The sequence below is a fragment of the Solanum verrucosum genome, unplaced genomic scaffold, assembly GCF_900185275.1.
Source record: "Solanum verrucosum unplaced genomic scaffold, falcon-dt-bn FXZP01000235.1, whole genome shotgun sequence".
NCBI classification, from domain to species: domain Eukaryota; kingdom Viridiplantae; phylum Streptophyta; class Magnoliopsida; order Solanales; family Solanaceae; genus Solanum; species Solanum verrucosum.
The window spans coordinates 4,446,701-4,470,260 of NW_026019948.1; the positions used below are offsets into that span (position 1 = coordinate 4,446,701).

Sequence of the window (23,560 nt, forward strand, 5' to 3'; positions counted from 1 at the left end):
TCATCATTGAGAGCGTCATCCATGTCATGATCACAAAGAATAAATATCCGTTTCAGTGCTCTAACACAACGGGGTTTAAGAGCCTGAGTTTCATGATCAAAGAGTGGAGCTGTTGGATGAAGTTACAGCTTTCTGAGCATAATAGAACACTTCAGGTACCTGTAAAGGTTAAAAATTATCATTCTGTTGAACTAAAAAAACCTTTGCAAGGAAAAATCCCTAGTAACAAGTTGCACCCACCTGAACTAGGTTTGCAGCAGAAACATTCTATGCAAGTCTCAATCTCACGGAACTGTTGCATGATTGGAGCCATCACTTGCTCAAGATTCATATGATGCTCCTCATCTCGCTTATCTAGCTTACAGCCAACAACAATTACCGGCACCTTGATCTAACCAATGGTAATTCAAGTGATTAAATGCATAGAAGTCACATTCTCATTTCTCAATGCAGACTATAGAAGTAATTATCCATCCAAAAAAAAATTGCACTTAATTACTTTCCATAACAATGATACTGGAACGACTATATAATTGCATGAACTAAAAAACAAACAACACTTTCTAGGTTACAACGCCACAATACTAAAACTAACTCATGAATACATAGGCCTAATAATACAGAATTCAATCCATTTACAGCAAAAACACGTAAACTTTTCAGGAATTAGCAAATTTTGGCCAATATTTTAAAATGTGTGTTTTACCATTCCAATAGGAGGATATTCATTTTTTTTGTTTGATTCAGAAATATCTAAAAAAAATTTTAGAAAAATGAACAAAAATATTTTTCAAAACTACATTAACAATAACAATAAGGCACACAAAATTGGACACCTCTAAGCGACGGAACTCATAAAGCCAGAAAGTAGTCAAGCGATTGAGTGTAGAAGGCTGATCGCAAGCATAGGTAAGGACAACAGCATCGGCTCGCTTCAATTCTTCAGCAACCTTACCTCTGCTCTCCAAACTACACATCATCGCATACATCAATTCATCGAAACACTATAACCTTGATAACAAATCAACTATTCAATTTCCAAAATACACAACACGAACCTTGAGGAAGTATCAATGATCGTAACAGGAACATTATCAGGATAGAGATCGGCAGGAAGTCGAGTTGGAGGAAGCACCGGTGGAACTTCTTCCGGAAAAGTTTCACTAGCGGCAGCTGTAATGAGGCTTGATTTGCCAGTAGCACGGTCGCCGACGACGACGACACGGACGTTAGTACGGCCACCGGAAATTGAACCGCCGAGCATTTGAATGAGATATTGTAGATTTGACACTGCAAAATGGGAATCGAATCGAATCAAATCAAAATATATTAGTCACTTATTATTTTGTTCCTCTGTGGAGGAGGAGTTTTCTGTTGCTTTTTAATGGAGGATGTATGTATGATTGAGGTGTACAACTACTATGTGGAATTAGTGGGAAGGTAACTGTCGAGAGTCTAATCCATGGCGGATGGGTTTTTTTTAGGAATTGGGCTTCTAAGTACTAGCCCACTATGAAAATCTTGGCATAAATAGTCATTTCTCTTTTAATATATTAGAACCTCTGTTTAAGTAATAGCCCAATATGTAAAGATTTAAAATTTTAATCATTTTATAATCCAACTTTTATACCTGGCCCATTTCCATGGCCATTTCTTTAATAATTTTTGTCTGACTTGACCAAAGTGTGACATGCTATCTCATAAGAATTGTGAGGAAGCGATTGTTGCTCATACGACATGATCGTACGAGGTCACAATGCACCCAATATGATCATCCGAGGTGAACATAAGTCTGAAGTTTCAACTCATAAATATAGTTCAAATTCAGACCTTTCATGAAAGTTAGGTTCTAAGACCATCTCTATTTTACTCTCCATTCTATGTATTTGAAGAGAAATAGAAAATGAGTTCTCCAATCACTCTTTATTTCACTCTCTATTCTTCAATTACAGAGAGTTGAATAGTAGTTCTCCAAATTTGGAGAACTACTATTCACCTCTCTATTTTACTTTTTGATTATTATAATATTATTTCTACTATATTACTAATTGAGTCTTTATCATTTGTAATTATTTTATAATGTAATATAACATTTAAAATATATTATTAACAAGTTACTACTTCGGCCCAAATTAATAATTTTTCAATTTTATATTTTAAAAGAAATGGTCACTTTAAATATGTAATTTAAAGTTATTTTAATATTATTTATATTATTTAAGATTATTAATTAAGTCTCTGATATTTATAATTATTTTCTAAGTAATATAATATCTAAAACATATTATTGGTAAGTATACTACTTCCATCCCGAATTAACAATTCTTCTAATTAAATTTTTAATTTTTTTTGTCATTTTAAATATGTAATTTAGATTATAATTAATTTTCATTATGAATTATGCACAAAATTTACATGATAATTCAAACAATCTACTTTTATGTTTTAGTGATAAGTGATTAAACTACACTTTTTAAAGAGTATGAAAATATTTGATGCAATAGTTCAAAATGGAATAGGAGGAGTAAACTAGTACACGAAATAATTGGATACAAGATGAAATTGTTAATTTAAACAATTTTTAGCTACACATAAAAAATAAAGACAAAAAGTGTTCATTCTGAACGCCGTATACATTAATAGAACAATTATGAGAGTAACGTAATAGTCTTGAAAGTTGAGTATTTATGTAGAATTTAAAATAAATTTAAATTTTACGATAATACAATATTTATGATGCAATTATATTTCATCAATGATTTCACTTTTATTTGAATTGTTCGTTAATATGTATTATATATAATATTTATTGCAATTTATGATATTTAGAAATTTAGAATAAAATATAATTTTATATTAAATGAAGAATTTGAAAATAAAATAAAATTATGTATTACATAAAGATTAAGAGTGATCATTTGCAAAAAGAAGAAATGATTTATATTATGAAATAAAAAAATAAGAATGGAATACAAATAATAATATAATATTGAGGAGAGAGAAAAAGATTCTTTTTTAGAGAGTAAAATGGAGAATTGGATTGAAGTTGATTGTCTGAAAAAATAGAAAACTTTATATTTGGAGAATAAAATAGATGATGGGGTTGGAGATTCCCCAAGATATCATATTTTTAATTTTAGCAGTTCAAAAGATTCATATGAAAGTTTGAAGTTTAAATTTCTTACTTTAGTTTCTAAGTTCTTTTTTCTTCTTTTGATATATTGCAAAAAAAAAACAAAAAAAACAAAAACGTGTATTGCACCTTCCTTGCCATATCAACGAAAATGTCTAATAGATATTCATTTTGAACAATAAAAGTGTTTAATAGGTACTACCCTAGTTAATGTGTCTAAATGAATTATACGAACAACTTTGATACACTCGAAAAGAAGAAAAAGTTAATGCTCCCCTATTTCCATCTCTTTCAGTTGCTTTTGTTTCTCTTTTTTCTTTGCTAGTGTCATTTTTTTTTATAATAACATTTGACATATAAATAAGAGATAACGTGTAGTGGTTGTGGTTGTTCTCTCTTAATTATATCGGATGAAAAATATACTATGAATGGGCGTTTAATTTTCGTTTGATTTTTTTAAAAATCAAATTACGATTCATTTCTTTAATTTTTTATTTAAAAAAATGTGCACCGAACATCGAACTGAATTAGTTCGATTCATTTTTCTCAACTTCGATTTGGTTTGATTTGATATTTTTAAAGATTTTCTACGTGAATTTAACTATTTGAATATTAAATCTAATCTAATTTGTTTATGAATGATTTAACTACTAATAGACTTTTATTTTTTAGTTATAATTTAAAAAGTTTGATTCTTTGATGCACCAAAATACCAAAATCCTTACGCTGAACATCAAATAAAAAAATTTAACTTTTTTTTTTAAAAAAAAACACTTGAAATCAAACTGAAAAATCAAAATCAAAAAACTAAATTAGTGCGATTCAATTCATTTTTCTCTGTTATTTATCCCACCCCTAAAACCCCCACACAAATACTTTTTCTTTTCCTTATTTATGCCCACCCCTAAAACCCACACACAAATATTTATTCCCCAGTCGGTCTTCTATCTTTGTGACCTTTCTTGCTCGGCTATCTCTCACTTTCTACAAAAATACAAGCCAGAGAGGGCTTCTTTCTTCGTGTTTGGAGTGAGTTGTCGAGCTCCTTTTACCTCTCAGTTCCATAACTGAACTTCTGTAGACTGTCAAGATTGCCGTTTTCAGGGTTTTGTACCCTTCATTTTAATCTTTACCTTTTTTTGTGTGTCCTATTTGACATCCTATATTGGAAAAGCTATGCGATAAGGATTGAACAATTTTGATTTCGGAGCTCAAGGTTTAGAGCACTTTTCATTCAAGTTCTGCCATGGAAGCCGCCATTCTCAGCTCTTATACACCGCTTTCCACAACGACGGACCTGAGGATTCGAGGCAAGTCTGTATACTTCTTTTTTTCGCTCTTATTTGTTTTCAAATTAATCACCGGTCAGTCTTTGTTAAAACTGCGGAATGTTACAAGAAAATTAAGTAAATGGCTTTGCCATTAATATTCTATTGTCTACTTATTTGTTTAGCATAGTATTGTTTTCCTCAATTATGAAATGAGTGTCACATGAATGATTTTCGAAGTTAATTTTCTGATAGAGACATTGATTGCTCTCTCTCTCTCGTGTGCGTGTGTGTAATGAAGGGAGATTGTAACAAGCATTGATAAAGGAGTTCACTCCCTTCTTGCAACAAATTATAGAACAAAAGAGAAAACAATGAAGGGCAGGAGATTCTAGAATTACACTAAGTAAACAACGAAGAAACGAAAGATGAGAAGTATTATTTACCCTATCAATGTGGTTTTGATAGAGCTGGCCGATATCATGTGTTCTGCAGTGTTGACTCATTTCCAACTGAACAAGATATGAAGAGAGTTCTTTGTCAAAAAAAAAAAAAGATATGAAGAGAGCTGAGCAAAGAACTAGGTTAACTGGAGAACAAAATAAGTTCTTCACAATCACAACTTACTCTGCTGATATAAGACAGCTATCTTTCACTTCAGCTTTGGTTTTAAATAAATTAGATATTACTAGTTTTTCCTGTTAAAAAGATGTTACTATTACTTTAGTTTGATAAATTGTAAGGCCTTCTTTGTGTTTCTGGAGTTGAATGATGCATAACTGAAGGAATGGTTCTAGTAGGGTATATTTGGTACTTACACTAGAATGCTCCAAGATCAGATTTTGAAACTCAATATGTACAGTGTAAATTACGAAGCAGTTGATCTCTTTCATGATCTACTCTTTTTTAAGTGAGCTTTCCAGGTTCTGTTTAGTTGACATAACTTTGTTTGGCTTGAGGGAGTTATCCTAGAAATACAATTATCATTAAAGCACGCTGACAAGGGGATGTAATTATGTTAATACCTTCCTAGGAAAAGAAATTGTTAGACTTGTCACTTGTTAGTTTGGTTAGGAATTTTGCGTAATTTGGACTGGAGTATATATATTAAAACTCTCTTTTGCCATATACAAAATGTGGCAACATATAACTTGGATTACGTGCCAATGTTAACAAACCTAAAGCATATATATTTGCTTCGTCATCCTATTACTCAAGCTCTATGTTGCTCTTGCTGGTAGAAACACATTAAGACCAACCTTCTTTTTTTTTTACTTTTGGCTAGCAGGAAAGTTTGCTGGATGTAATCTCCATTTCTATAATTTGCCACTGAACAGAATACACATTCCTCTCAAGTTAAAATTTTCTGACTCGAGTAGAAGGCACTTTTCTTCACGGAAGGGGCTGATATTGTCTCATGGAAAGAAAGAATTGCCCAGCTATTTCACCCATCAACTTTCAAGCGACTATACAAGTATCAGGGCAGCATCAGGAGAAACACTACATTATGAACAGTCTTCATCAGTGAGTGAAGATGAGGGAGTGTCACTAACATCTACAGATGCCAACAAATTTGTGTCCTTGCAGCCTAGGCAGAAGCAATTTAGAAATAGATTCTTGAACTTTGTAAGACTGGGTTCCGTCGTTGATAATGCTGCCGAGTCTTTTTTCAAGAGTGAGATAAGGAGAAGGCTGTTTGTGACTGCCATCTTAATTGTCATTAGTCGTATAGGATATTTCATTCCTCTTCCAGGATTTGACAGGAGGTTGATTCCAGAAGACTATCTCAGCTTTGTCTCGAAATCAGTTGGTAAGTCGCCTTGTCATCTAGACCGATATTTTCCTAGTTAATTTAGATCAGTTTTGAAGTAAGTTGGTTGAGCTTATTGGTTCTTCAAACTCGCTGAATGGAGTTTTCTCCCATGTAATTATTAATAAACCGTCCTTGCAGATCAACTGGGTGATTCCACTCCAGAACTTAAACTTTCTCTTTTCCAACTTGGGGTCAGTCCTCAGATAGCGGCATCCATTCTTATGCAGGTCAGCTTTCTTTCACCAGATATAAATTTTTTGAACCAGGATATCAAAATTTGGCTTATCATATTATGTGAAAAGAAGTTTTTGTTTCCATGTTTTGCTTAAGTAAATATATTTGTTGTGTCGGACCACCAGAGGGATGTACCAGAGTAGCATTTCTTCAGAAAGTGAATTACAAAGATCTTTTTGTGGACCTACCTGTGTAGTATGTACTATACAAATGTCAGGTGAAAAAATGTAGTTGAGTTCCCATACGTGCACCACTGGCCCTTAGGAAATTCTGGTGTATAAAAAGTAGAAGGAGAAATTCCAGGCGAAAAATGCCTAAACAGTATCTGCATCTATCAAAGTGATTTCTATAAGAGATTTAAGGGATCCTGGAGGCGGAAATTATCTGAGTTGGATCTAAGTCACCAAGTAAAAAAATTATCAGAGTTGGATCTATAAAAAGGAGAGGTTATCATTTGAGTTGGAGAAAGTGAAAATAACAGCTAAATTTGCTGTTTAAGATAATAAGAAAAGGTATTTGAACAACAACGGTAATCATACTTAGTGAGTGCCCCATTGCAAAAGTACCTTATCGTTCGTCCAACATCATTTCTTTTTTATTCATTTTTGTCGATTTGCCTAGCCATTTTACTGAAGGGTTTTATTTTCCTAAAAATAAAAGGAGTTCTTTAAAAGGATTTTTATAGAGGTGGAATAAAATGTGTTTTCTCTTTAGTTGATTAATATTGTTGCTGAATGAGCAACTGATTCATGTGTCCTTCTGGTTTGAGAGACCAAGGCATATGAAATTGTTGGATTCATCCTTCTGTTGCATAATGCCTCAATTTTGTGCTAAACTAGTGAATGCCAACTTTCCCGTACAGGTATTATGTCACGTTCTTCCTTCTTTAGTGAAGCTGAGAAAAGAGGGCTTAGATGGGCATGAGAAGATCAAGAGTTATATGTATGTCTAGTTTTTCATCTCAATAAGTGAGATGGGTTGTTTCTTTACTTTGGTGGTCAATTTCTTTTTTTTGTCATCACAAACTTGCACAAGCTTATGAAACTTTGGATCTATTTTAGATGGTGGATCTCGCTTGGTTTTGCAATTTTGGAAGCTCTTATTCTCTCTTGTCACTCACTTCCATATTCAATATATGCTGCCAATCATAGGTAAGAAGTACAATTTTAAAGTGTAATAATCAATGGGAGCATACTTTTGCTATTTTCATTTTCATTCTACACAAAAGGTCACTATTATTTTTATTGTGTAATTTGGGAGTTCATTTTCCAGTAACATCATTTAGCTCCATTTCTTCCAAAAGGTCACAAGAATTGTTCTTGTTCCACATTCTCAACAATAGTATACTCGGTGAAATCCCACAAGTGGGGTCGGGGGAGGGTAGAGTATAGCATACCATACCCCTACCTCGTGGAGGTTAAAAGACTATTTTTGAAGGACCCTCGGCTCGAGTACACATATCAAAGTAGGTATCAAAAAAAAGAAAAACGACAGTAAAGAAAACAAAGCAACTAATAAGGAAACAATGACGACCACATAATAGTGCGATAACCTAAACACAATAAACAACCGTCGATGATGGAATCAAAGCAAGATATTATAAGAATTTAACCCCTTGAAAAGCAAGACAACACTTCATATCTACTAACATTCTACCCTAATACGTGACCTCCACACCCTCCTATCTAAGGTCATATCCTCATCTGTGCATCTCTTCTTCACATGTCCAAACGATCTCAGTCTTTCTTCCCTCATCTTGTCCACCACGGAGGCCACTCCCACCTTGTCCTGAATATCCTCATTGCTAATCTTATCTCTCCTAGTGTGTCCACACATCCATCTCAGCGTTCTCATTTCTGCAACTTCCATCTTTCAAAAATGGAAGTTCTTGATTGGCAAGCACTATGCCCCAACAAAATCGGTCTAGCCACCACTCTGTATGCTATTTGTGAATGACATAGTACTAATTGATGAGACACGCAATAGAGTTAAGGCTAGGTTGGATATATTTACATCTTTCACAGTTGAGAGGGTTTGTAAATTATTGTTCCTCATCCCCAGTTGTTTAGGTCAAAGTTTTTTCTCATGCTGTTGATGTATTATTTGCATGATGTTGGCTGAAATTAGTACCACTCAGAATGACCTTCATTTTGTTGCAGGGTTAAGCATGTGTTGATGACTATGTCCCTTTTAGTTTCTGGTGCAATGACTATGTCATGGATCTGCGACAAAATAACCGAGTCTGGATTTGGTATTTATTTCCTTCCGTGCTTCTTTCTATATCTTAATTTTCTTTTCTTACTTCCTTTGTAAACATCTCTTAGAATTCTAATTCAACTTGTTTTCCCCAATTTTAGGCTTTTTCCTGTTAGTCTGTTAAAGACAAAGATCCTTGTCCCTCCAAAAAAAGAATAGAAACGGAGTTGCTTAGGGAAGAGTTCAAAGAAATGGTCAACGACCTTTTGAGTTTCGCCAATTGTGTTTTAACTTAACTTTAGGGGACGTGGATTGCGTTTTGTGACCAAAAAGTTTACTAGGCCCGTTTGATTGAAACATAAGGAGTAGTAAACTAGTGACATGATGACTCTTTTTATTTCTGATGAAAGTTAGTATCACTGGCTGTTGAAGTTGTTATGGCATACTTGTGGCAGTCCTATTATAATTCTTCTGCTCGAACCCGAGATTGTAAGAGTTTTGAAGAATTATGTAATTGACTAAAATTGGTTGACCCCAATTTGGCTTGGATACTTGCTTGATTTATTGATGTATTTGAGGAATTATGTAAGCTGACCCCAATTAATTTGGTAAGGGAATTTAGTCCATTGATTGATGTAAGTTATAACTGAATGATAAATTTGGTTAGTACTTCCTTTTTTATTTCCTGCTCTTCCCTTTTCATGTTTGCTGACAATTAATGGATGGTTCAGGTCAAGGATCAACTTTGATTATTTGTGTGGGCATTTTGACTGGCTACACAGATACATTGCAGAAAATGTTAACTCAAATAGCAGGTGGGTTACAAATGAGATACTATAGCTTTTTAATTCTTTCTGATCATTGTACTCTATTGGTAAGGATATCAGCATGTTATGTACGAGAATTGATCCCTTCTTCTGTCCCGAACCCATTTTAAAGTTGTGGTGGAGTTTGGTCATGATCCGAGAAATAGTCAGAAGTACATAACAATATAATTTGATACAAGGATTGCATAGTCCAGTCCCTCTAAATTATTGATTAAAGTTCCCTTCCTCCTTAACATATATGCAGGAAGTAGCGGGAACTGGTGGCTTTATGTACTTGCAGTACTAGGTGTTTTTACTGTCGTTACAATGTGGGCTGTCGTTGTGAGTGAAGGGTGCCGGAAAGTTAAGCTGCAGTATTATGGTTTCAAAGTTGCTTCTGGTGCAAGGTGACTTGAACCCTGAATTGCTGTTGATTTTGCATTTTCTTTTTATTGGAAGCCAGATTTTCTGTTTTTGGAGTATTGTGAAAGCTTCATACGCGTAGTTACATGTATCTTAATGCTTATGTAAATGTTTTTACAAGCTAAAATTTCGAGGGACATATAACATTACTCGAGTAACGAGGGAATATTAAATTAAGAACTGGGCAATGCTATAGTGAAATCTTATGATGGAATTTTAACTACTGCTGTAACTGGAGCTGTATGTAGAGTGGAAATTTCTTAACAAGGAATTATTGAGTAGCTCAATCATTGACTATTATAAATGCATCTAAACTCCATTATGTTTGTACTTCTCTCGATTGAAGCTTTCATGTGCATGCAATACTGAAGTAGCTGCTTTCTCTTGCATGCTTGATCATGTGTAAGTGAGTGCGAGTAATAAAAGGATATTACTGCACACTGTCATTAATATATTTGTATGCACAAGGCATGTACTTCTCCACCAAATGGGAAAAGTTTGTGACTCTGCTTGAGTTTGTAGCCTTTTAGGACAGGATTGAACTTTTTGTTTCACTTAATTGACATTTCATGTCTGAAGAAAAAGGAATTTGCCTTGGTTTTATTGATGATAAAACATGTCTGGCTTGTGCCTGACGACTGCCTGCCATGTAAGTATGGATACATACACACATGCACACACACATTCATACAAGTATTCACACTCACATATACAGAAAGAAACTGTCCAGTTGTTACTTGTGAGAACCTGAATAATTGAGTTGGAATTAGATTTTTTATTTGGCTTGGGATTTGGTTACAACTTAAATTTGTACTACCTTTTTTTTTGAAATGGAACTTTGTATATTTTTCAAAAGACAGTACTAAGACTGTACTAGTCAATATTTACAACATGTACTTTAAATCCTACTATCTTTTACTAAGTTGAGTCTAGTACATCAATTATGGAGATAGTAGCATTTGAGTATAACTGATTACACCAAAAACATAGTACTAAATTGAGTCAATTACATCAATTTGTACTGCCTAGGAAGCCAGTTATCGTAGAATTAAGTTTTTTTTACATACAGAGATATATTGTACTCATTTGGGAATAGCATATTATATATTGGTATCTGATTTAAGTTACTCATCTTGAGCAGAGAAGATTCTCTAGTTCCAGCAGTGGAGCCTTATATCCCATTCAACATAAATCCAGCAGGAATGCAGCCTATCCTTGTTACCTCTTATCTGTTGGCACTTCCCGGCATTCTTGCAAGGTTACTTTATATTCAACTAAATTAGATTACAGTCACACTCACACCACTACTTTAGTGGTTGTTTGCGTATAAAATATAAAACTTCAGTGGTTCTTTACCAATGTTTTAGAAGTTGGATCTTACCTACATCAGTGATATGGAGCCATCATTGTACCTGAGCTTCAGTTGACATCAGTTTTTTGAGGTTTTCAGCTACAGATTTCTGACACATGGTTCCTTTGGCAGTCTTCTTGGTTCAAGGTTTTGGGAACACATTAGAGACGCTTTGAATCCTGACACTTCACATGGCGCAGATCCATGGGTTTACTATACAGTTTATGCTTTCTTTGTCTTCCTCTTCAACATATTTGACATTGTAAGTTGCCATTAACTTAGCATGTAGAAAGTAGATTTTAAAATGTCACATGCACAAAATATTTTTTCCTTGAAGATTGCTGTTCAATTGGAGTGGATAGAACATCAATGGAATCAATTCAATACACTAGGTCCTTTTTAACAAGGATGTTTCTGGACTGAGAAGTTTCTACCTATTCCCTTGGATTGAAGCACTCCAGTCATTAGGGGAAACCCAAAATACCAGTTGGTCTAGTAAAGGTGAATAAATAAGTAAAAGATACCTAGACTTGCTGGTGAGTTTACGATGTTCAGGGCTGAGGTTGGGAAAATAGAAACTGAAATCAACCTTTTAAGGTTACTAATAAGGTAGCCAGGAAGTCAAAAAGGATAGAAGACCACATAAGGCTGAGGTTTCTCTGAGTAATAGTAGTGGGAGAAAGAGTAGTCATTTTAGGAAAGATGGAAGTCACTTAGAAAAGTTATTAAAAACTGATTATCTGATGTCAATCTCATATCAATTTCTATGCTTCTGTCACTTGAAGAAAGAAAAGTTTTTGAAAGGTTTTTAGGGATATTCTCTCTTGCTCAGTTTTACTTAACGGTAAACTTGTGACCAGGCGAACATGCCAAAAGAAATTGCTGATTACTTAAACAAGATAGGTGCTAGAATTCCGAGTATAAAACCTGGAAAAGCCACAATTGCATATTTGACAAAGATTCAAGCTTCAACGCGGTTCTGGGGTACATATCTTCTCTCTCTCTCTAAACCTATATTTCTTGTTTGTGCAATTCACTAACAGATGGTACTTTTCTTTTCTTTTTTATTTTATTGGATTGTTGTGTAGGTGGTCTGTTATTAAGTGTTTTGGCCACCACATCCACCATTCTAGACCATTATTTGCGGCGCATCAATGAAGGATATGCAATAGGATTGACATCAGTGCTAATAATTGTAAGTTCATGGGTTTTCAGGCATGCATAGTTTCTTTCGGAGCACACACAAGTTCCTCTCCCTCCTGCCAATAGGCTCTCTACCCAAAGGTTCAGGGAAAAGCAAATGAAAAAAGAGGAACAAAAAGAATGTGATGTGGATACCTTAACTTATCTTTTTTGACATCAGTACTAGTGATTGTAAGTTCATGGTTTTCATGCATGAATAGTTGCTTTCCGAACACACACAAATCTCCCTCGCTCCCCCACTAGTTAGGCTCTCTAACCCCAAAAAGAGCATGATGCAGGTGCCTTGACTTAATCTGTTTCAAGCTGATTTGATTAGCAAACATCTCTTGCTTCTACACATCTTATTCTATCCAGGAACTAATTGAAGAAGGAAAATGACTGGTGTTATCTTTTAATGGATTCCTCATTCTCTTTTAAGCAACCAATAAGTTGTTGGACACCCTCATTATGCACTTGAAATTGGTCTCTTCTTGTTCCTTGGATAAGTTAAATGTTTCATCAATTGTCCAGCATTGGCATATACCTACTGTTGGATTGCTCTATAAGAGAGTTGGATCAATATTCAGTCAGTCGTAAGTTCTCCCAATTCACACCCCAAGTCCATTTTTTCTTTTTAATACGACTGGTACTCCATGAATTGATCCTGAGCCAACTGTGCAACAATCGTCTCTGGTCCTCCAAATATCTTCTTAGCCCTATTTTAACCCTCCATGATACTATATATATGTGGTATGAATTCAACTCCTCAAACAGTAATTGTCTCTATGCTGTGTGGGCTATCCAGGATTGTATCACTGTCAATCTCCTAGTCTTGTCAATTCCTTCTAAGAGGAATGTACCTGTAGTTACCTGCTCTACATTTTGATATATATGCAGAATGTTCTTGTAGTTATCTGTTTTATATTCTGGTTTACATGCATCATGTTGTAAAGCTATATTGTAAATAGCAGGGAATCCATTCCCTCATCTTTCAGAGGGCTGTGACCTCGCCTTGCATCAGGCGAAAATTTAATCCTCTGTCCATTGCGATGTCATAAAGTAATGTATTTATATTGTGGGGTTGCTTGGTAGATTATTATAAGTTTAACAAGGCAAATATGAAATTTTACTACTGTTTCAAAGGATTAATAGTAGTGGGAAACATGGTTTAACGGTAATGAGGTAATTCACATGATTTTGAGTCCACAATGAGGGGATATCTATTCCATATGGCGAAGGAAGTTAACTGCAACTGAAACCACAAGGAGGTAATATGTAATTAACCCGTTAACTTATATAGGCAAAGTTTTTCAGGTAGAGAACAAACTCAGATTAAAGATAAGTAGTTTTTCTGAGGTTGTCTGGTAATTTTTATCAACCTAGTAGAAATCACTGCTATTATACACCTGGGAATGTAGTAGAATGGTCGTTGTCTTTCATATGTCGTACTGAAATATTTCTTCTTCTTGCCTTCTGCTGCAGGTAGGTTCGATTATTGAATTGAGAAGATCTTATCAAGCATATAATGTAATGCCAAGTCTAAGTATGGCTTTGAAGCGTTATGGTGTATGAGATTGGAGTATGGCTCTATTCGAGGTATATCTATGGTGTCATACATAGTACATGATCTATACCTTACGACTTCTCTCATACATTACTTGGTGTTTGCGCAGTAAATGGGATTCAGTTCTTGCTTGCATCATTGGTGCTGAGAATATTTTGCATAGTCTAGGATATTCTTGAGTGAAATCTTAACTACCAGTCAACTTTTAAAACTTGGAAGATTGAAGATGTCGCTATCAGCCAACTCTTCTCGGTCAAGACACATTTTCCATACGTAGCAAGTAATAACCCATCCTTTGGCTGACAGAGAAACCATCTTATCCTTCTTCCTTTTATTTCTCTTTATCACACTTTAGTTGTGTCATATACAATTAGATGAGTTTTTGCAGGATGTTTAGTAACTGCATAATAATAATATATAGAGTTCAATGATCCATGAAACAGAAAAATCATTCAACCCACTAGCTTCACAAATTAGTTGGACTTCTACATGCAATTTTCGAAATTTTGCTGATGACAACACAAATCATCTGCTTCCTCAAATTGTGTTTCCAGGATACAGGATGACTAGCATGAAATAGCTGAATTTAGACAAAGACAAGCATGACACGGATGGTTTATTGATTTGTTCACAAAGCATCATCGTTTGGCTTTCTTCCATTCCAATGTTGCCACAAACTGATGAAGTGCTGTCTGAGCATTAATAGAGTTCAAGATACCTGCAGAATACGCATGTTCACCATGTACATAATTACATTTTTTCAAAAATACTGTAGATGGCCAAGTTATGGGCATGAAGCAAGTCTATTCTTCTCTTGGCATGCAAAAGAGGATGTGATTTTGCTTTATTTTTGAAAGGGTATGTTTACAATCTGCTTGTGTTTGTTGAAACGTGTGTATCAGTGTGAATTTTTAACCATATTTACGCGATGAGGACTAGTCTGTACGAAAATGTTCCTTTCTTTTCTCTCTATTTAATGGAGCTAAAAACATTGCAATGATGTGGTTTCCTCCAGAAGATTTCCATTCTTCCCCAAATTCATTCAGAACAAAAGCAAGGAAAGAACTATTTTCGAATTTCGAGTTAAAGGTTAGACAACGGTTAGTTGATGAATCAAATGTCCAGTCACATTCAAATCTTCTATGTTCAATGAGTTTTAACAATTGTAGAAGGCATTTTTGCCTATAGGTTTTAAATATTTTTTGCTTTATTTGAAATTTATGAAGTTGGAGCTGTGATTGGTTATATATGTAAAAGGAGAAATACAATTTATGAAGATTGAGCTAGAAAACAAGTCATGAGAAGCTTTCCAAACTAAAAAAATAAAAAATTATTCTAGAAAAAAAAAAGAATAGTTCTTATGTCCAAATGACTTCAAAGGATTCATTTGGTTGGGAAACAAATAATAATTATTTATCCCAAAATTAGTTATCTTATGATTATTATTCCATTCTTGAGATAAAAATAACACTACAATTTCAAAATAAGTTATTCCATGATTTTATCTCAATCAAATATAAAATAAACTCATCCTAACGAGCTAAATAGTAGTACTATTTACACAAGATATTTTGTTATTTGAACTTTTTATTTGTCTTGGGCATTAATTTTAAAAGATATAATTCTTGACAAACCAATATAAATATTTTGTGAGTAACGTTTATCTCTCGTGAGTAGCATATAATAAAGGGGAGAGGGAAATAGATCGGACAATCGGAGCCCAAACCCAAACCAGCGCGCTAAAAATGTTAATTTGAATTTGCAATAGAGCTTGGTATTCTGCACATACAGAGGCCTTAGAGATGGAAGAAAAAGGAGAAGGGGAAACAGATTTCACGGTCATTGAAACAGCCTCAGATACTCTCGATAGCTCTATCAAATTTCATCTTGTTACTGATATCTTAGGTTTCGTCCTCTTTATGCACCAGCAAATCCCTTCGTAAGTATATAATTTCTCGCTGTTTTCCTAATTTGATTTTTGTTTATACCTTTTTGTTGTTTGCTTGTTTTAACTGATCCTCTTTCTGTATTTTGTTTGATTGCGCAGCTTACTGCAGGATCTCACTCTTGAATTTGATGAATTGAACACTGAATTTGCGGAATTGGTAAGTGAAAACTAGCATTTGTGCTACTGTTATGTGGCACTTTTGACTTCGGGAAACTTATATTGGAGATTTTATCATTTCATATGGCTCATGTACTTTTACAAGTATGCTGCCTTATTTTCAAAAAATAGTCACAAGGCTTAATGTAAAGGCACCTTGCTTTCTATGGAGTGAGATTTTGATATTCAAAATCCCATATTAAATTTACGGTAAGATGATGTAGTAAATCAAAAACTAAATTAACTTATACTCCCTCCGATCACTTTAACTTGTCCAATTTAGATAGAAAACGATGATTAGTATAAGTATTTTACCACAATATCCATATTAATTGATGCAAGTTGTAGGTTTGGAAAATAAGTAATTAATGTTCAGAGTAAAATAAGAAAAAATAATTGTCATTTTTTGATATGTTAAAAGTGACAAGTAAAAGTGAAAATCTATTTTTGAAACAATGGACAAATAAAAATGAACGGAGTGAGTATCTTCTTTTGATAAATCAAAACCAAACTTAACTACTTATTTCAAGTTTTGAAGTATATTATGAACAACTATGGTGTTTGATATGTATGATTAGATACTTTGCTTTTCTTAATGAATGTTTAGAACTCGAATTTTGTTTGTGTATAATGTAATTAGGTTTCAGGTTAAAAATGGTAGAAGCAAAATTAGTCTTAAGGAAAGAGACACGTTACTTGCTTCTGAAGCCATTGCTATTTTCTTTAAGCATCCTTTACAGTACTCATATCTTTAGGCTTGGTGTGACCTAGTTCTGACTTTTTTTAGGAGACAGCTATTGTACAAGCGGAAACATGTTCTTTACGTAGAAATCATGCTTCCAGGAAGAGGGAGGTGAGGATGGGAATAAGGAGACTGGAGAAGTTAATGAACACTATATCCAGTTTCAGGACTGCTCTTCAATTAATGATCACAGAATTTCCTGCCATTCAAAGGGTTATTCTGATTCTTGGGTCCAGTCCTCTGCGCCCTCTTAATGTGTATGAACTCAACTTTTCGTGTGAAACGGCAGCTTCTGGAGGAGAATTTACTAGGAATCGAGTTGCGGAAACTCTTTCAAAGAAGGTTTCTTCGTTTGTTTATTTATGTTGCATCTCACATTTCTATATAGATATATCTGTATATATCTTGTCTGCATAAATTTTTGGTTTCTGTTTTTACACAGGCCATCCGTGTCTTAGTTTCAAAGGGTGCAGGATCTAGCTCCTCTGCTGGTATTTATTGGAAATTACTATCCATTAGATATATGTTATACATAAAAGGTTATACATAAAAGGTTATACATAAAAGGTATAATTTCTGGCCATTCATTGCTAATTCTCGTATCCTTTTAGGTCCTACCAAGTTGTTCCTCTTCGTTGAAGCTCCTTCGTCAATTAACTTGCATCTGCATTTTCTTCCAAAGAGGGATTTTAGGTACAGCAAAAAGGTAAATTCCCATAGGTTGTCCCTATGATTTCTAAATTATCGGAATTCGGTTATTCAAATGCATATTCTCCTGGTTAGCATTCTTTATGGCAGTCAAAAAATGTCATTATTAGCTGGTCCAGCTGTGCTAGTCAATCATTTATTGTCATCAAGCTGCTGTAATATCGATATGATGAGAATGAAATCTTTCGTAAGCTGATGCTTTACGTAGAAGCTCCTTCCCATATCTCCCCTTTTTCCCATAACTTTCTTTGCCTAGCAATGATAGTGCTGGTTGATTATTTTTACATCCCTTCTCTTCCTCACTTCATCTTGTTTGTATGCATCTCGCAAAATTTGAATCAGTATCTGGACCTAGATCTGATGTAAATGAGATGATGGACCTTGAAGCTCCTTTTAACTCTAAGGGTCGTTTGGTTTGAATTCAAGTTATGATGGGATTAGTTATGATGGGATAAGTTATGATGGGATTATTTTTTATTGAGTGTTTGGTTTGTTGTATTTAAAATAATAAATTTTAAGAACAATTTATTTGTTTACAAAAATGCCCTTCATGAATGTAAAAAGAGATGTAACAAAAAGGTTGAAAGAGACATTTTTGTCATTTACTTATTTTATCCCGGGATTACTATACCACCCAAGGGGAGGGATAACTTATCCCTGTACTAATTATTAATCCCGGGATAAGTTATCCCGGACTTGCCAACCAAACAACAAATTAAGTGATACTATAATTTAATCCCATGACTATTTGGTATTATCCTTCACACCAAACGACCCCTTAATGATAAATAATTATCCTTTGAGAGTCCATCATACTTCTAACTTCACTCTCCAGAACCTTATAATTATGAGCATCACAATATTGATCTATCTTACTTCTATATATGTTTTGCCTCACAAGCAATTTGCATGTTATGGTGCAGATAGTGCCTTTCAAAGTGCGGTTCAGTTGTCGAACCAAAAATCTTGAAAGAGAAGCGTGTGCTGATGATACTCACCCTACTAAAGCAATCACATCACATAGTTCTAACGTCGATGATGTTATCTGGTACTTCCAATTTTCTAGATATGATAACTCTGTAACTTTTGTCCTTTTTTTGTTGACTATGATGATAAATATTTTCTTAGTCTATTCTTTCCAGTTTCCATTGACATTGCTAGACAGGAATCTGCCTAGAAAAGCAAAAATTCAACCTTTTTCTCAATATGTTTTATGTTTTGATAAATCCGGAAAGAGTTTTCTCAACCCTCAGCACTAAGATTTCAGTTTCACTGTTTGCTACGCAGATTGTCGTTCGTATTGAAATTTAGTAAACCATAGAACTTATGATGGCTCTCATTGTGGCTCTAACTAAAATGATAGTTAAAATATTATTAAGTTGAGCACTATTTGATATGAACCTTCAAGTTGGTGAGAACTTTGGTTTAGCATTTCACCTTTTTTATTTTGACCTGCATCATTGCGATGAGATTTGAGTTTTTGACCTTTTCCCTCTAGCTAGCTAGTGATAGCCAAGGGATACAACAACAACAAGAACATATCCAGTGGAACCCCACAAGTGGGTTTTTGGGAAGGTAGAGAGTACGCAGACCTTACCACTACCTCGTGGAGGTGGAGATTCTGTTTCTGAGAGACCCTCGGCTCAAGTGTAGCAAATCCAAGTACAAAGGAGTAAGAAAACAGTTAGGAAAAAACATAGCAACTTACAAGAGAAGCAGTGCATATCCTGCAAGAAAGGAACAAGAACAACAAAATAGTGCGACAATCAAAATACATTAAACAAGCAACTACAATATTATAACTAGTACGACGGCAAACATCTAAACCATCAGAAAGCAAGACAACACTCTACTGCCTACTAACCTTCTACCCCAATACACGTCCTCCACACTCTTCTATATAAGGTCATGTCCTTCGTAACTGGAAGTTGAGCCATGTCTTGTCTAATCACCTTTCTCTAATACTTTTTTGGTCTACCTCTACCTCTTCTCGTACCTACTATAACTAACCTCTCGCACCTCTTCATTGGGCATCTGTAGATCTCTTCTTTACATGTCCAAATCATCTCAATCTCGTTTCCATCATCTTGTCCACTACAAAGGCCAATCCCACCTAATTTCAAATATCTTCATTTCTAATCTTATCGCTCCTTGTATGCCCGCGCATCTACCTCAACATCCTCATTTATGTGGCTTGCATATTTTGAACATGGGAGTTCTTAGTTGGCAAGCACTCTCCCCCATTTTATTAAATATACCTTTAAGTTTCGGTGATACTTTTTTATCACACAAGGCTTCGGGTACAAGTCTACTTCATCCACGCCGCAACAATACGATGTGTGATATTATCATTGATGTCCTCACTTCCCTGAATTATAGACCCCAGGTACTTGAAACTATCTTTCTTGGGGATAGCGTAAGTGTCAAGCCTCACTTTCACACTTGCCTCTTGCATTGACTCACCAAATTTGCACTCCAAATACTCTGTTTTGGGTTACTTAACATGAACCCTTTAGACTTCAACGTTTATCTCCACATCTTCAACCTAACGTTACCTCCGTTGCACGTCTCATCAATTAGTATTATGTCATTAGCAAATAACATACACCAAGGCACCTCATCGTGAATGGACCGTGTCAATTCATCCATCACCAAGACAAATAGGAACGGGCTAAGAGCTGACCCCCAGTGTAATCCTATCTCCACTAGAAAGTGCTCTGAGTCTCCTCCCACCGTTCTCACTCGAGTCTTAGCTCCAACATACATGTCCTTTATCGTCCTAGTGTAAGCCACAAGTACCCCTAGCTTTCAAGCATCTCCAGAAGACGTCCCTCATGACTTTGTCGTAGGCCTTTTTTAGGACAATAAACACTATATATAGGTCCCTCTTCTTTTCCCGATATCTCTCCACCAATCTCCTTACAAGATGGATTGCTTCTGTAGTCGATTGCCCCGGCATGAATCTAGATTGGTTCTCAAAAATGGACACACCCCTCAACTCCACCACTCTCTCCCAAACTTTCATAATATGGCTTAACAACTTGATACCCCTGTAATTGTTACAATTTTGGATATCACCTTTGTTCTTGTACTCATCTTAAAAATCACACTAAACAAACCATTTGACCACTACATACCTGCCCCATCCGTGCTCTTCCAAAACTTCACCGGAATCTCATCATATCTGGTCGCTTTTACCCAGCTCATCCGGATAATAGCACGCTTAACCGCTTCAACCTAAATCTGCCTATAGTACCCAAAATTCTGATGTTTCGTGGAGTGCTCCAAATTACCCATCATAATGTTTTTGTCCCCTTGTTTGTTCAAAAGTTTGTGGAAGTAGGTTTGCCATCTTTGCTTAATGAGAGTCTCTTTCGCCAACACCTTGCCTTCCTCATCCTAAGTGTGTTTGATTCAGGTCTCGAGCCTTCCTCTCTCTTGCTTTCGCGGCCCTGTACAATTTCTTATTTCGGTCTTTGTCTCTTACCTCCAAATACAACCGTTTGAAGGCTGTCGTCTTTGCTGTTGTAACCACTAACTTAGTATACATTTCCTTATTCATCTGCTTCTCATCCTCCTCCTTGCATTCCACCAACTTTGCGTAGACTGTTTTCTTTGGTTCCACTTAGCCTTGTACTTCTCCATTCTGCCACCAATCCCCTAGATGACTACCAATGTTACCCCTTGACACCCCTAGAATCTCTCTAGCTGCTTCCCTAATGCAACTAACTGTCATATCCCACATACTTTCCACATCCCCACTACTCTTCCAAGCCATCATCACCATCAACTTCTCTCCTATATCCTTAGGCGAGGGCAAGGGTCAAGCCACCCAATTTAATCCTTGGTTGGTCATATAGATTCTTATTCCTCCTCCATCATTGAATCTCCAAGTATATTACCAAAAGCTTATGTTAGGTAGTAAGATTCTCACATGGGATAATCTTGCAGTTCTTTCAAAAGCCTCTATTGCCTTTCCTCAAGAGTAAGTAATCTATTTGAGTTTTAGCCGCCGCGCTACGGAAGGTAACCAAGTGATCCTCCTTTGGGAAGCACGAGTTAGATCACCAACTCAAAAGCTTTAGCAAAATCCAGGAGTGAGTTTCTACCTCCGTTTCTGTCACCGAACCAAAGCCTTCATGCACATCGTCAAAGCCACTATAGGTTGCCCCAATGTGGCCATTGAAATCTTTGCCAATGAATATCTTCTCGATGTGCGGTATACCCCTCACGATCTCGTCCAAATCCTCCCAAAAGTGCTTCTTGATATCCTCATCCAAGCCCACATGTGGGGCATAAGCACTAATAAATAATAATATTCAAAGTAAGCCCTCCGACGACTAGCTTAATCATCATCATCATCCTGTCATTAATCCTCCTAACCTCCACCACTTGCTCCCTAAGGTCCCCATCTACTAAGATGCCTACTTCATTCCTATCCCTCGAGCCTCCTGAGTACCTCAACTTAAACCCATCCACATTCCGAGCCTTGGTACCCACTTAGTTTTCTGGACACACGTCTTACCACTCCTACCCCTCGCCCTTGACCTTGGACATGACCCTAATCTATCATTTTTCACCAAAGCCACCCAAAAAAGTCTAAAATTAAGACAATTACTGACTAAATAAAAATATAATCAAAAGGCAAGAACGCACACTATACCGCAACTCCAAAGAACAAAAGAAGAGAACCACAACACACAAGATGCTACAGGAGAAGAATGGAAACGTAGGCAATCAAGGTATGGAGTGCTTAAAATATCCTGTCTAAAAGCCTAGGAGAGACATAGAGGGAGGCTTGGATCTGTCTTGATCAAGCTAATGATTTCACTAGCATAGTACATAAGGTCATAGAGATGTAATAAGTTTTTTCGCTATAGACCGACTTTCCTGTTAGCAGTACCACGAGGTAGCACTACAGCTGTACCAATTTTATTTTATGAATCAGTATTAAATATTCTTCCTCATGAGATGATCTATTGGCTAATGATGCTTTTTGTTGCCATCTTTATTGTTTTGGTTTGAATTAATTTGTGACCCAAATGTTATATGCTGTCTGGCGTCCTAGTTTAACCACTAGATGGGGATTAAGCATTCCTTTTTTCCTTTCCTGATTCCTATATAATGTTTGTCAAATTGACATTTCCGAACTACTGGGGATCCTTAAAAGCTATGTTGCTCAGACTCTTCAAAAATGTCGACGTTGTGTGTCGGATACTCCAAAAGTTTTGCATTTTTGGAGAATCCGACACGGGCATGGCAATATTTTTAGAGAGTCTGAGCAACATAGCTTAAAAGTGTCAATGTAATTATCGGTTAGATTAGGGCAGAAGGTGCAATGACCTTTTATATGCGTAGGTATTTCCATGTTATGTTATTTCAACCTCAGGTTTAAGACAAAAAATAATGTTGAGACGAAGGACATTGCTGAGAATCCAGTACTGTATTGTTACACTGGCAGGGTCCACATGTGCTATTCTTAATGATATTAGCTTCAATGACTTGTCAGGTTTCAGTGCCGGCATATTATCAAAGGCTTGGCTTCCAGGGCATCCCCAACTGAAGAGTGAGAGGTTAGCTTCATCGTGCATGTAGTCTTAACTTGTAGTAGCATAATGTTGATGTTGACATTGACATATACCTTTTCCTTAATTTCCTTTCCTAAATTCGAGTGTACTGATATTGGTCTATGTTTACGAGTGAATCTAAACTAGTACGAGTGGTTGTTTCTGGTGTCACACCTTCATTTATTGAGTTGGTGGGCTCTTCATCAGAATTGTTAAGTTCTTAAGATCTATAAGTAGTATTCAAATAGAATAGGACTTAATCGTGGTAACTGGTCTTTAGCTCAAATTGAGGATTAAATATGTGTTAGTTGTATTACTACTAGCAATTCCCTGATACTGTCGACATATTTTACAGGTAATGCCAGCTAGAATTAATTTCACCTTAAAATGCTAGAAAAATAGGGGTGGAAATGGGCGGGTGCCGGGTGCTGCTTATGGAATCTGTGCGAAAATGATTTTTGACTTTAAT

General features: G+C 35.5%; 3 protein-coding genes across 6 annotated transcripts in view; 2 read left to right on the forward strand and 1 right to left on the reverse strand.

Moving 5' to 3' along the window:
- The window catches only part of LOC125813578 (mitochondrial Rho GTPase 1-like), a 19,907-nt gene extending 18,484 nt beyond the window's left edge, over window positions 1-1,423 (reverse strand). The window contains exons 1-2 of one of the 4 annotated variants that reach the window (XM_049493059.1): window positions 1,059-1,375; window positions 837-969 (exon numbers count right to left, since the gene is read on the reverse strand). In XM_049493059.1, the coding sequence (XP_049349016.1) occupies window positions 837-969; window positions 1,059-1,264 (339 nt within the window). In that variant the 5' untranslated portion in view covers window positions 1,265-1,375. Of the gene's footprint in view, window positions 1-836; window positions 970-1,058 lie in introns of all 4 variants that reach the window. The other 3 variants (XM_049493062.1, XM_049493063.1, XM_049493061.1) reach the window with 3 other exon arrangements.
- Window positions 1,424-4,040: 2,617 nt separating this feature from the next.
- Window positions 4,041-14,970, forward strand: LOC125810853 (preprotein translocase subunit SCY2, chloroplastic). Its single transcript, XM_049490351.1, has 15 exons — window positions 4,041-4,443; window positions 5,687-6,211; window positions 6,353-6,441; window positions 7,311-7,390; window positions 7,510-7,599; window positions 8,608-8,699; window positions 9,376-9,459; window positions 9,716-9,857; window positions 11,015-11,131; window positions 11,357-11,486; window positions 12,085-12,208; window positions 12,313-12,419; window positions 13,889-14,002; window positions 14,080-14,250; window positions 14,525-14,970. Exons 1-13 carry the CDS (start codon window positions 4,380-4,382, stop codon window positions 13,976-13,978), a joined length of 1,734 nt encoding a protein of 577 aa, XP_049346308.1. The 5' UTR covers window positions 4,041-4,379; the 3' UTR covers window positions 13,979-14,002; window positions 14,080-14,250; window positions 14,525-14,970.
- A 693-nt stretch (window positions 14,971-15,663) lies between these two features.
- On the forward strand, window positions 15,664-23,355 carry LOC125813566 (uncharacterized). Its single transcript, XM_049493041.1, has 7 exons — window positions 15,664-15,909; window positions 16,018-16,075; window positions 16,862-17,158; window positions 17,259-17,307; window positions 17,428-17,522; window positions 18,448-18,572; window positions 23,034-23,355. Exons 1-7 carry the CDS (start codon window positions 15,773-15,775, stop codon window positions 23,092-23,094), a joined length of 822 nt encoding a protein of 273 aa, XP_049348998.1. The 5' UTR covers window positions 15,664-15,772; the 3' UTR covers window positions 23,095-23,355.
- The last annotated feature ends 205 nt before the right edge of the window (window positions 23,356-23,560 follow it).